General features: G+C 41.5%; 1 protein-coding gene across 8 annotated transcripts in view; it reads left to right on the plus strand.

Moving 5' to 3' along the window:
• The first annotated feature begins 397 nt into the window (after positions 1-397).
• Kcnc2 (potassium voltage-gated channel subfamily C member 2) overlaps positions 398-14,629 on the plus strand; it is a 184,458-nt gene continuing 170,226 nt past the window's right edge. For 3 of the 8 annotated variants that reach the window (XM_087555735.1, XM_087555736.1, XM_087555737.1), the window contains exons 1-2: positions 398-1,024; positions 2,150-2,855. In XM_087555735.1, the coding sequence (XP_087411861.1) occupies positions 2,169-2,855 (687 nt within the window). In that variant the 5' untranslated portion in view covers positions 398-1,024; positions 2,150-2,168. 8 annotated transcript variants of the gene reach the window in all.

Here is a 14,629-nt window from a genome sequence, read left to right on the forward strand (position 1 = left end):
TATTTCTTCTGGGGACAGCCCTGCGGTTTATAATAGTTGTATTAGCACTAGTGATATAAACGAGGCCCAAATAGACAGTAGAATTAAGCAGGACTTGACTCATGAGAGAGTGTTGTTTTGTCACTTGGATATTTCAGATAAAGGAAGCTGAAGTTTTATTTTTTGGAGCATTGAGCTCCTGGGATAAACTTTTAAAAACTTGTTTTGTTTTACATAACCGTGATGTGGTGGCTGGAGACCTACATTTGAAGGAAGAGAGAAAGTAGAGCTTTGTAGAAGGCACAAGAAACAAGCTCCCTGTCACCTGTAAGCAGACTTCTGTCAGCTGTCATTAAGGAAAAGAAGCAATCTGCTTTAGAGTCTCTCTCACTTGTTGGGAGGGGTGGGGCAGCGGGGAGACAGGGTGTGGAGATTGGTGCCTGAAGAGTGCAGGTAGAGCTCCAGAGGGTGAGGATGCTGCTGCTTGTCTCAGATTCCCCAGACCCACCCACCCACTGTAGCTGTGTGCTCAGGCAAGCGGTGATGAAGGAACAGTTCTAGCAGAGGATGCTTTCGGGCGGGGGTTGGGGGAGAACCAAATCTGTGGATCCAAATCTAAGCTGAGAGCCTTCACTTTAAACTGGGTGAGCCTCCCTATACTCAGGTCAGCCTCCGCTCCAGACACAGCCAGCCAGGCTGAAGGTCTGCAGCAGGGTCGGGCTGCGCCAGCTGGACCCGCCCCGAGCTCCATGGTTCGCCCAGCCCCGCGCGATGGTGACTCTGGGCGCGGAGGGTGGCTATGGGAGAGCCCGCAGATCGCAGCAGCGTGAAGGCGGGGAGCGCGGCGGGCGGCGGGCGGGGGCTGTTTCCCCGACCTCAGCACCCAGAGAAGCGGCTCAACCACCTGAACCCCGAAAACGCCAACAAGTAGTTTCTCCTTTGAGGAGGGCGGCTCAGCTGGCCACAGTGACTCCGTCCGACTGCAGGAAGAACCTCGTCCACACGGAGACCCAAGCAGATCCACTTTTCTCCCGGTCTCCTTAAGGTATCCGGGGACGAGGAGGGGAGGCAGGGAGGGGCAGCGCAGCCGGGCATCCCCCTGCCTAGCTGTTAGAATGTGGAGGTGGAACCCCGGGGAGAAGCTGGAAACAGCCGGTCTTCCAGCTCAGCGACCCAGGGGGTGTGCCTCCCGCAGCTTCTCCTGGGCCTCGCCCCTCCTCGAAAGCAAACCCCCTCTCTCCACCCCAAGATGTTTGTTTTTCTTGGGAAGGGGGAGGGGTGGCTTAGATTGCTCACTTTTGTCCTCAAAGATGGATCCTAGTTAGTCGTTTCCTTTCCCAAGTAATAATAACATTAGCAACAACGGCAACAGTAATGTGAAGAGGAAATTGGATGAGGAAATTAGTCAGAGGTCTCCTTGGTGAAAGGCGGTAGCGGGGACATTTGTTGTTGTTGTTGTTGTTGTTCTGACTTCTGTATTCAGTCTTCAGCCAGGTAGGTGAGTGAGGGACTGAAGTGAACCGAGGACGGAGCAGGCAAAGAGCAGTTCCCTAGTGCTGGGGGGCAGAGAGCTGTCCAAGGTTAGACCAGGGTTTGCAGGCAGCTGGGGCACTCGAGGCCCCCTCCCACTCAACACTGTTAAGTTGTCTCAGCGAACGTAACTCCCTGAAGGGGAATTGCATTAAGAACAGGGGAGGGGTTGAGAGAGAGAGAGAGGATGGGACAGCGGGGAAGGGGTCCATCAAGGGAGAGGAGCGTGGAGCAAAGGCGGGTAGAAAAAAGGCTGGGGAGTGAGCGGTGGGGATTGGGGGGATAGGAAAGGGGAGTTTGGGGACTAAAAGAAGGTTGGATATGACAGAGATAGAGGGGAGACATGGTGGAGGGCAAGAAGGAAAGAGAGGTCAGAGCCAAGGGTGGACTGTGTGCCAATACAAAAGGTTTCCTGGAAGGTCAAGGAAGACTCAACTGTTCTTCATTCTCTGGGAACCTGGGCCAGGCGTGATGCAAGAGGCGGGGACAGGACTTGGGCACCAAGCTCCTCCTGGGAGGGTCCTTCCCACTTGCCTGCTCTGCATCTTGGCACTCTTGGGTTGAGGTGGAGGTAGAGAGGGCCACGGTGAACATCTGGCCCACGAGAGCTTTAACTTGGTGCTGTGTTCGCCTTCCCTAGTCATGTCTGAGCCACAGAGATGGGCAAGATCGAGAACAACGAGAGGGTGATCCTCAATGTCGGAGGCACCAGGCACGAAACCTACCGCAGCACTCTCAAGACCCTTCCTGGAACTCGCCTGGCCCTTCTCGCCTCCTCTGAACCTCAGGGCGACTGCCTGACTGCTGCGGGTGACAAGCTGCAGCCGCTGCCCCCTCCGCTGTCTCCACCGCCGCGACCGCCTCCCTTGTCCCCTGTCCCCAGCGGCTGCTTCGAGGGCGGCGCAGGCAACTGCAGTTCGCACGGTGGCAATGGCAGCGACCACCCTGGGGGAGGCCGCGAATTCTTCTTCGATCGCCACCCAGGAGTCTTCGCCTATGTGCTCAACTACTACCGCACGGGCAAGCTGCACTGCCCCGCCGACGTGTGTGGACCGCTCTTCGAGGAAGAGCTGGCATTCTGGGGCATCGATGAGACCGACGTGGAGCCCTGCTGCTGGATGACCTACAGGCAGCACCGGGACGCGGAGGAGGCCCTGGATATCTTCGAGACACCCGACCTCATCGGAGGCGACCCTGGTGATGATGAGGACCTAGGGGGCAAGAGACTGGGCATTGAGGATGCTGCGGGGCTGGGAGGACCCGATGGCAAGTCTGGCCGCTGGAGGAAGCTGCAGCCTCGCATGTGGGCTCTCTTTGAGGACCCCTATTCATCCAGAGCCGCTAGGGTAAGACCTGAATCTCCAGTTCCCTGTTGTTGCAAACTCTTTCCTTCAACTTTGCTTCAAACTTTGATTCTCTCCTCCTACAGCCTCTGAGATGAAGAGGAAGAAAGGACCATGGTTTTGGAGATGTTTCATGTGGGGTAGGGCAAGCCCAGAGACTTTCGCCCCATCTCTTCACCCTTCCTGTTAGTCATCATGCTGCTCTCCAATTCACACAGATTTACTTTAGCAAATGGGACCCGTCCATGTAAGAGTCCCGGGATATGTTCTAATGCTGTTACTACATTCACCTTAGTTTTTTGCCTTAACGCTTTTCGTTCCAGCCTTTTCCTTTAGCCAGGATGTGTTTTGGAGCCTGTTGCCCATCCTGATGTGACAGTTTCAATGAGCTCTAGCTCTCGGATCTGACTTAGCAGGGCAGTAGCGACAATGAGGGTCTAATCTAAGGGCAGGGAGAGGGGAAATGGCATCTGTGTCTGTGAGTCTGGGTGGAGGTAGAGTGTGCAGGGAGGATCATTTTGGGAGGAGAATGTGTCTGAGTTTGTCTCTTCCCAGGGCCTAAGAGGATGTTCCCAATGATCTTGCTTGCGTGTCTGTGTTCCTTACAGGTTGATCGTGAATTAATCACCAAACTGACCTGTCTTCTGTTGAGTAACTCAGATTGTTGAAAACTTTACCTGACTTTTTATATTATAATCTTAGTCTCAATGTTTCTTTTTTTGTTCCTAACTTAAGGGAGTGGTAAATATTTACCTATTTATCTTCCCAGAATCCCGTGAAGGGACTAGAGAAAATTTCCAATGACAGTGTCTTCAGCTTAAAGGGAATAGGAGAAATATAAATAGTCAAAAATAATACAGGATGTGAATTGGTTTTAGTTATGTATTAGAGTGAGACACTGAATTTAGTAAATGGTTGCAACTGTATATGTCCTGTTTGGCTGCCTAGAGAAGACCTTCTCCCCTACAGGATGGTGATTCTCCGTATGTGTTTGGTTTCCAGACAGAAAAGGAACACAAGAGAGACAACATAAAATAGTGCTGCTCCCCTGGGCCTGACCTTTGAGCCCACGCATAAATTTTAGGATCGTCCCACACTCCTATATTCAAACGTGGAAATACTAAGGTTAATCCTAAATTATTGCTTATAAAAGTATTTCATATGGCAAAAAGCTTATGTTTAAAGTATGATTATTGATAGCTAGGCCATGGTAGTGCATACCTCCAATCCCAGTATTTGGGAGGCAGAGGCAGGTAGATCCTTGAGTTCGAGGACAGTCTGGTCCACACAGCTAGTTTCAGGACATCCAGGACTACACAGAGAAACCCAGTCTTGAAAAACCAAAAAACAAAAATAAGTGCTTAGTGATATAAAGAAAGTCACAGGCTCATGACCTTGGCCTTGTGCTATTTCACTCTCAGCTGAGTGCCACTGTGCTCTTCCCATTTGGTGATTATAGAAATAATTTGATTTTATTTTCAGGCTCATTACATGACTGTCTTTAGCTTGTGTTCAATAAAACTGTTACCTTATTATCTTTCCTCCTGATAACATAGCATGATATCCTCAGTTTGGTTTGAATTTTATCATAAGCCTGGATCTACAGCCTTTATCTTACTATGAAATTTGATTCTGTTGATCATTAGTGGAAAAGGTCAGTCCACTTGACAGCCACTGGGTTTTACAAACAATTTTTTTTTGGTTCTTTTTTTCGGAGCTGGGGACCGAACCCAGGACCTTGCCTTTCTAGGCAAGCGCTCTACCACTGAGCTAAATCCCCAACCCCTACAAACAATTTTTATACTTAGATTTCATTGTAACTCTGTGGAGGATTTGCCTCGTGTCTGTTTTAGATGAAGAAGCAAGAGATTAGCACAAGGTCAATAGCAGATGAGAGCAAAATCAGGTGACAATCAATCTCCGGCCTGAAATCTGTTCTGGGAGTCACTTGGCAAAGACCTTCTCTTTCTAATCGAGATGATGAAAATGAAGACTCAGAGGTTAAGAAATGGTTAAGGTCATGAGTCAAATTATTAGCTAAACCAAGATTATTCTAGTGGTGTTGTGACATCTTCCTGGCCCCTTTCCACAAAAACCTCTGATTGTAACTGATTAGATTGTGAGGACTCAGCATGGCTACCTAAGACATTAATTAGGGTTCCCACTCAGAAAGGACGTTTGCAACATTTTAAAATGCATGCACTGGAGAACATTGTCTGGGATACATTTCGCAGGGCATCAGTCAACAAAAGGAAGAAAAATGTGTGACCTTCACTTCTTATGTGAACCCCCTTGGAATTTCCTGTTTGTTATTGGACTGGTAGTGTCCAGTATGTTGCTTTCCTTTGCGGACTTCGAGTTCAGGGTGACCTTTCCAGATCACCAAGGATTACCTGAATCAGAACACATAGTATCATTACTTCACATACTATTGTAATATTTTAGTTCCAATTCTGACCTCACCTAACGGTATCAGACTGTTTTTTTCACAGACAATACCACTGAGGAGTCAGCAGGAGGAAACTGTGCTTAAGTGATGTGATTCTGATTCTAGGAACTGCAAATCATTATCAGGGATTTTGGTTCACAGATCTCATTCTTAAAGTTAAGCATTTTATGAACGTCCTATCTTTACATTAAGTCCTATATTTTCCGAAGTATGTAGATGAACAATTTTAGCTGAATTCTCTTTTTCAGTTCTTACACCTATTTGTTTATGATTTTTCGGGTATCAAGGAGATCACTTCAGTTTTAAGTTAGGCTTGTTTTATTTCCTCTCTCACGACCTGCACTATCGCACTAAAGCACTCGTGATAGGAAATGGTAATTGACTTTTATGTAATTTTGCCTTTTTCTGGCTGGCATGTCTGTCCTCTCTATCGAAGAGTTTAATTTATGACATGAATATATATTTTAGAGATTTTTAATATTCTAGAGATTTGGCCAATCAGTTAATATGCCATCCTTATATGTTATTTTTCTTAATTTTTTAAAAATTCCCATGTCATGGAAATCTGTTGTAGAAAACCAAGATCAGGAAAGGGAGGAGACAAGGCTGTATTAATGCTATTGACAATCTTTGCAAATAGTGAGGGGTAGGGACGCCTTTGGGAAAGTACTGTGTATTCTCTACTTCTAACTCAACATTTACAGTTTGGAGTACGAGTGTTCATTCGAGATTCAGCACCAGAAGAGAACATGACAGGCATAAATTTCTTGGTAGAGCTTCTATATCCTTTTCAGAATTACTATTCCTCTAATTATAAATTGCCAGGCTTTAAAAAAAAACATTTCAAAGAATTTGTTCCCAGCTCTAAAGGGCTGGAGGAGGTGGGACTAACTGTTCTCCATTCCTCTCTTTTTGTTTTGTAGATGAAGCTAGGTGAAGAACCTCACTCCTGTTGGAGAGTGTAACCCTTTTTTGGTGACTTATGCATGCCTTTGATGACCAGGTTGATTAACTTTTCCTAGCTAGGTTGAAAGTGTTTTAATGGTCACACATTATAGTTGCCTCACAAAGGATGGTTCCCAAATGTGGTTTTCTTGTAGAAACCTTGCTTCTCTGGTGTGTATTTATTATTTAAACACTCTCCATCAAAATCTACATAAAAGGATGGCATGCAGAAGATACAGTTCTTTAATTTCACTAAGTTAATTATTTCATTTATAATAAAAATATTTCCTAAAGACATCATTGAAGCGAGGAAAGCCAACAAGACAGGAAAATGTTCCAAGACAGTAAAGTGTTTTTCTCAAAAAAAAAAAAAACCCAAAAAACCCGAAAAACAAACAAACAAAAAACAACCCCCCCAAAACCAATAAAACAAAACAAACCCCAAAACCAAGACTCACCTTCCTCCAATGTCTGATTGTAAAACCTACTTTCTAGCTGTTGTTCTCAGACCAACAGTGCTACATATTCTTCACTCCCAAGAACCTGCTTGTGTTTAGACTGGAGGACCATAGATCATTGAAATTTCTATGAGAGCACATGTCTCTGGGGCTTTGCCCTGTACCACTCTCTTCATGCTCAACTCCTCTTGGGCAAACTTTTGTCACCATGATTTCCTTAAATGAAAATCTTTAACTGGTACCATACATTTCAGAATAAAGTACATGCTCCTTAACATGACAATGAAGACTTTAATCCTCTAGCTGCTTCTACCCTATTCCTTTTTAAAGCTTCAAGATCTTCTGGTGTTTGATTGTTTGTTTTTGGTTTCAGAATAATGTATAGTCTTTTCTTTTTTGTTGTTTTGTTTTTTTAGTTTCACTTTTTTCTCCATCTTATTAAATTGAGTATTTCTTATTTACATTTCAATTGTTATTCCCTTTCCCAGTTTCCAGGCCAACATCCCCCTAGCCCCTCCCCCTCCCCTTCTCTATTGGTGTTCCCCTCCCTATCCTTCCCCCATTACCACCCCCCCACAATCATGTTCACTGGGGGTTCAGTCTTGGCAGGACCAAGGGCTTCCCCTTCCACTGGTGATCTTACTAGGCTATTCATTGCTCCCTATGAAGTTGGAGCCCAGGGTCAGTCCATGCATAGTCTTTAGGTAGTGGCTTAGTCCCTGGAAGCTCTGGTTGCTTGGCATTGTTGTTCATATGGGGTCTCGAGCCCCTTCAAGCTCTTCCAGTTCTTTTTCTGATTCCTTCAACGGGGGTCCTATTCTCAGTTCAGTGGTTTGCTGCTGGCATTTGCCTATGTATTTGCTGTATTCTGACTGTGTCTCTCAGGAGAGATCTACATTCAGTTCCTGTCAGCCTGCACTTCTTTGCTTCATCCATCTTATCTAGTTTGGTGGCTGTATATGTATGGTCCACATGTGGGGCAGGCTCTGAATGGGTGTTCCTTCTGTGTCTGTTTTAATCTTTGCCTCCCTATTCCCTGCCAAGGGTACTCTTGTTCCCCTTTTAAAGAAGGAGTGATGCATCCGAATTTTGGTCATTCTTCTTGAGTTTCATGTGTTCTGTGCATCTAGTCTTTTCACAGTATAACGAAGGTGGTACTTGCATCAAACAAGTGAACTCCTAGAATGTGGCTAAGTCTCTTCAGTTTTTTCCTCTGTTAGTTTTGAATCATGGCCAAGTGTAGGAGAAAGCAAATTCAAGTTCATGTCCTCGACGAGATTTCGCTGCGATGTCTGGTTGTTTCCCTTTTCAATCTAAGAATCTTTTGACCTTTTCCAGAACATTAACTATATAATTCACAAATAAATTCAATTCCTGTTAAATTATTGTGGGGATTGGGCAGGACCAGAGAGTACCTGAGTCTCAACACATCAGTAAAAGAACACGGCCCATTATTGGTTACATTATACTTTTAGTAGTGTGTACAGTCACACACTAAGTGAGCTGCTTCATTGGTGGACCAGGTATACCAAAAATGAATGCAGTTGGATGGATTAAGTATGATATTCATGTATATTTTTAAACAGCCCATATGTAGACTCAACTTGACAAAATTGAATGAGAGACAAGAAAATATTCCCTGCCTGTCAAGAGGTTATTTGCAAAGCAAATAAAAATAAGAAAATGTGCAAGTTTATGTGCAGATTAAGCATTCTCACTTGACTGTCTAAATCATCACTGTTTATGTTTACTGCCACAAGTAAAGTAAATGTATTTTTCAAGTTTTATATGTTTCGAACTTATGAGTCATAAATTCTTTTTATTATAGCAACCTTTAAGATACATCTACACGAAATGGCAAGGACAGTAAAGATAAACACAGATCCCCAGAAGGAAATATATAGTGGCAAATGTTCTAAACAATAACCAGGAATATATCACAGAAAGGTAATTCAGTTCTGCGTGAAGTTCTAAGGGCTTTCCTTGTAGAACAGCTCAGGCAGACTTTTATGATAAAATAACATGACTCGATGCTTGTTTAAAAGGTGGAAGGGTAGCAATTCTAATTCTACATAGTCCATATTTTTACAGAAAGTGGGTCTGAAGGGAGAAAAGAACCGAGGTAGAGAATATGTGGAAGCAGAATTGCAAAATATAAAATCTGTATTAGGAGCTATGAGAACTGTACTCTTACCCTGTAACAACTTGAGTTGAGCTCAGTTCACCTTCCTTTACCCCATTCCAAAAAGTAAATAATACCAGTAATAAAAAATGGAGACAACACATTGGACTAAGATAGTACCCAGACTTCATATCATCTCTAAGGTTTTGAGGTTTATAGGGTAACTATTGCTAAAGATGCTGAGTAGGAACATCCTGTCTCTGCCCATTCTGATTGCACTCCGAGAACTGTCACACCAATAAGGTAAACCAGAATTGATTTTTTTCATTTGTAACTTTCTGCCCTTTTTTCTCCCCCCTTACAGCTGTTGGGTAGCTGCTGCTCTGGTTACCATAGAAACAGGTTAGCTCCTAGCTTCCTGTTTCCATTGAAAACAGCTTTCTCTTAACCACATATTGATCTCAGGAAATCGTTTTGCTGTGGCTCTGTCATGAACGCCATAAAGATGATCTGCTCTGTCATTTCCTAGGCCTAAGATTCAGTGCAGGTGTAGATCCATCCACCCACAAGGGTAACTGATTAGATAATCTCAATTTTATTTTTATTTGAAAAGTACCTTGTCAAAGACACCATCATTTTTTTCCCCTTCCCATATTTTATGCAGCAGGGAGAATCTTACTCATGTGAGGTTTTAGAGATGTGTCTAACACATTTAAATGCTTACAAAACAGTGTCAAAAATCCTCCAGCTCTCATCTCCTTCATAACCTGGTCTATCAGTATTAGTGTGGAGAACTGTTTGCTCTCTGGCGCACTTGAAAGCTAAGATTGAATGCGTTAGTGGAAATTATATGTATGTTTATTATATTGGGCTCTGTTTTCCCCCTTTAAGAACATAGTCTATTGTGGGATATATGTATTTACATATAGAAAGGGATGATAGATATATTTTTAAGGAAGAAGTTTTCATAATTTTATGTGGAGAGGAGATGGAAGAGAACTTGTAGGAATATGGTTTTTAGTTTAAAGAATACAGTATGTATTATGTATATGGGATATATATATTATATATACACATATAAGGTATATGTGTATATAGCCCAAATATATAAATGCAAGCTATTTCTACATCTATGTACATGAGCACACACACATACACACACACATACACACACATATACATATACTCACACACATATATGTAATCTAAATGTAAACTATTTCCATAAAACTTGTGACTGAAATATGAAGTAGATGTCTAGTGTTCGTGAGGATTAGATTTAGAAGAAGAACACTCAGTCATCTGACCCAACTGCCTCATTCTGAGAAGACAGCTGGCAAGTCCCGACCGTGACTAGTTAGTGAGAATTGAAGGGCTAGAATTTAGATCTTCCGTCTTCGACTTCTGGGTCATTGCACTTTCCATTCAAACATGGTCGCTTAGTCTATCCCACATTCCCCACCAAATGCACACATTCCGTCACTGAGATGCAGTGAGTAGGGTAGGAATAGTGATGCCACTCTCTGCCTTTAGCTGTGTTTGTTCAGCAAATACCAGGGAACTGCTCTTCCACAGGGACCACTAGACTCAGATACATTCTTCTAGCACCGCCATCTTCAGTTTCACATTCGGTCTTTGTACTTTCCCCAAAGCCTCAAAAATACAGCTACCCCCTTCTTGTCCTGAGACTCTGAAAGCTGGACTCCTTTGGGTCTATAGATCTTTCCTTGTTCTACTCTTATTGGATGTATTGGCTTTGAGTTTTTAAAAACTGTGATCCTGCTTCACCCTGTGGGTGATAGGTACTGTAATGTGTAGAGCGTAGACTTTTCAGATGTAAACAACCAGGATTATGAGTTTCTACTGAGATAGCTGGTGAGTCGGGAGAATTAAAATGTTTAAAGCTAGTGGAAATTCACACATGAAGTTGGATATTGCTGTGAGATCAGGAAGTCACACGCACTCTTTCCTGAACCTTTTTATAATGGTCAGTTGGTTGAAGATATAGCATGATTGTAAAGTAATGCTATGATTTTGACAGCGTCTGACAGAATGCATTCTATAGAAATCAAAACAGAAAAACTCTGGGCAAAATGATATTTATTAAGTTAAAAATACTTCAGGACTGTTACAGTAGGTCGCTGGACTTCTTCCCTGAAATTTGATACTGATAAAACATTATTATAATAGGATAGTCTTTAGAGCTCCATGTGTCCAGAAAGTTCCACGAAGATTCCTTAAGGGTATCTAATGTCTTCTTCATGTTCTTATGTGTGAAGATCTACGTTTAGGTGCTATCAAAAGACACTGCCATTCTTCATGTATCTAATTAAATGTTTAGATTCTGTTTATAAAGACAGGACTCAGTTAAGGTTATAGTATGTTTGTTTACCCAATCCATTGTATTGTTGATATCTTTTAAAACCTCAATCCCTCAATCAAAAGCCAGGACTGTCTATTCGGGAGGGTTCTTTGATTTTTCTTTTTCTGAGACAGGGTCTCATGTAGCTCATGGTGATCTTCAACTCATTATGTAGTCATGGATAAATTGGAAATTCCTGAACATCCTGTTTCTACCTCCCATGTACTAGGATTTGAGTCCTGTGCCATTATGCCTAGCTCAAAGTCATCTTTTTCAGTAGATACCGTTTGATTTAGTCTTAGTAGTTGGAAGTGCTTCCCTTTAAGTTGCCCACCCAAAAAGACTTAGAACCAAAAATCCAACAATTTTGGCCACACATGATTTTTTATTTTATACCAGTATTTTGTCTAGATTGAAAAATACTCAGGGAGTCATAGGAGGGTAGAAATGATGTAATTGTATTTCAATTGAAACATCTTCAAATACTCAGTAAATATAAAATACATTACTTATAAAATAAAATCATTTTAAAGATTATCAACATACTGAAACAATATGTTGAAATTTAAGACTACATGATAATGAATCAAATTCAAGCAAAAACCCTTTGATCAAATAATTGAGTATTTGAGTGCTGTTTTAGGAAGTATATATAATTTTTTCTGAGTTTTCTTATGTTAGTAGCTTTGGATTTTTGGATTTATTATAAGGTAGTATTTATTAAAAGAGAATATTTTATAGTAATTATATTTATGTCATAAGAGTGATCATTGGGTAATAAACTTTGTTTCTTACTGTTGTTGTTAAATTAATTTTGGGTAAGGTCAGTGAAATTAGTATAAAATAAATAAAAACAGCAATACAGTGATTGTGGTTTAAGTTATCCCTAAGTTATCCACCATTTGGACATCATGCAGTGAGGAATTACAGCACAATTATGAGAGTTATGAGAATATATGTGATGTAACTTCTCTTTCAAGTAGATTAAGTAGAAAATGGGTGGGATACATGATCATTGCCTATCAAATTAAGTCTCAAATAACTGTCGCCTCTGGTTTGCTGTTGCTCTTAGAATTGTGTGCGATCAGAGTCATGGTGCTGTCATAGGACCAACAAATATAGCAAAGTTGAACTACTGTGTCTTAGAATATGAATGATAAATAATGGTGAGTTATGATTCACTTCTAGTCTCATAATAGTATTTATTTATTGTACCATGCTATGCAGAGGCACAGAATTAAAAAATATCAATGTAGTAAAATGTTTTTTAACATTAGACTTTAAAGACATTAAACCAAACAGCCTTTTTGTAAAAACAGGGTTGGGTTTTACTAATTTTCTAATATTTTTATGTACTACTTATATTTTACTTAGAATGTACACATCAGATTTTTATAGTTTTTAAATATAGTGGTTTTTTCCTTAATCTTTTTTCTTTTTTGGATAGCACTGATTTAGTTAATCTCTGATTCATCTGTCCTTTGTGGTTTGTCTTTGACATTTGATTTTTTAGATCTAAGCATAGTTGACAGAGATTTTCATAGACTTCTGCCACATTGGGTTTCTTTTCTCTACCTTGGTGTGCATTTATTGGCTGATGAAATAGCATAAATATTGTAAAGCATGGGCATAGCCTCATTTAACCAAAGACCAAGCAAACAGCAAGCATCAGAGGTCTTACTGCTTTCAATTTTGTGTCTTTCCTCTGATAATCACCAAGCTTCAACAGTTGGCCAGGACTATGATGCCCAATAAGAAAGCAAAACAAATTGAGATTCAGCATTTGGCTTCAGGAAAGATATTTGTAGGATGAAAAAATCTATAAATTAATAGTTACAGTATCAGCATACATGCTACACACTTTAGGGGAGGTAGGGGTATAAGGCAGACGCATAGTGTAAGAAAGTAGCTATGCTGTTGTGTAATGTAGACAGACTCTTAACTCCCTGAGATACGTAGGCATTTGTAAATAGCCAAAGGGAAGATCAATAGGCAGTCCGCAAACATAGTAGAGAGTAACTGAATAATAGGAAGGTCAGAAGGGCTGCAGATATGGTAAAGGCAGGACAGTATAATGTCAGAGGGCAAGGGATATAAGGCAGGACACCTTAGCTTGCAGCACTAGCTTTTAAATGACTTATCTTCTTTTGGGTCACGGGGTTGAAAGTCTGGCTCTCTGCTTCCCAGTCAGTTTTGATATGAAAGTGTTCACAGTTGGACTCAGTCTGCTAAATTTTCATTCTGATAACACCTTAGATTCAAGTGTAATCTTTATAAACTATTTCTGTGAGTTTCCTTTAGCTCTCTGGACTAGAGAGAAAGTAAAATATCTTACTGAGTAGTGGCTATAAAGATAAACTTTTTTCTTTAGTCATTTTGGGAGGTAATGTGGTAGTCATAGTCAATCTTATGGAAAATTTCTGGCATTTGGAATGTTCTTGAAGGAATGAGTTACCTCTCCTTGAGAATTTTCATCTGGATACTGAATGACCATTGGTCTGGAAAACGGCTATCGGTCATTCGTGATTAAGTAGCAAGCAGTTAGATGATAATATCCAATACATTTTTTATTATGGATTAGACATTTTTTCAAGTGGCAGAGTGAAGACATATTCCCTACCCTTAACAGGGTTGTAGTAATGCACTGAAAGAGGGCAGAGGGATGGTGGTCTGCCGCGTCATGATTTGTTTCGTTTTTAGATACTGGGAAGAGCCTAAATAAAGTTTCAGAAGGAGAGGAGGAGGGAGGCCTCTGCAGTGTACCCTGGGTAAATGAATACAGCTAGCTTACTAACCAAGAAGCTACAGGCAGTGGTGGAGCTGAGATTGGCTTAAAAAGCCCAGAAGTCTAGTCTTTGTTGGTAATGGGGTTTCCCCACTACCCACTTGCTTTGGTCTCTTTGTGTAAGCCTCATCTGGCCTGCCCTTGAACTTGTTACTTTTCTGTCAAGAATCTTTTCCCTTTTGCACAGTAAGGGGGGCCTAATTTTTTTTCCAATTCTGGATTGAATGATTACGGTTTGGATATTGGCACACGGTAATGATTCTTTCATGGGCTTTAATGCTGTACTATTTAGAATTATTTCTTGTGATTCTTTTCCTTTTTACATTTCTGCATTAACAACTTAAATTCAAAAAGCATTTTATAGAGATTATAGATTTTGTGTTAAGTATGCCCCTTAAAAATTCTTGATAACTATAAATTCCCACCCAAACAAGTCAGGGAGGGAATGGACACTCTTTTCTCCAGGAAATAAAGAATTTCTGTTGTGACCATTTCAAATTAAAGTCCATGAAGACAATGTTCATAAGGTTTGCATTGCTATGACATAGAACTGGCTATCCAATGTCATCGTCCATTCAAGTGGATTCCAAAGTTACAAACGTGAACTAGAAACTACCAGTAGTGTATAATCAAAGGTCCAATGCTCCTTAGGACGT

The sequence above is a fragment of the Rattus norvegicus genome, chromosome 7 (genome assembly GCF_021556685.1).
Source record: "Rattus norvegicus strain SHRSP/BbbUtx chromosome 7, alternate assembly SHRSP_T2T, whole genome shotgun sequence".
Taxonomy (NCBI): domain Eukaryota; kingdom Metazoa; phylum Chordata; class Mammalia; order Rodentia; family Muridae; genus Rattus; species Rattus norvegicus.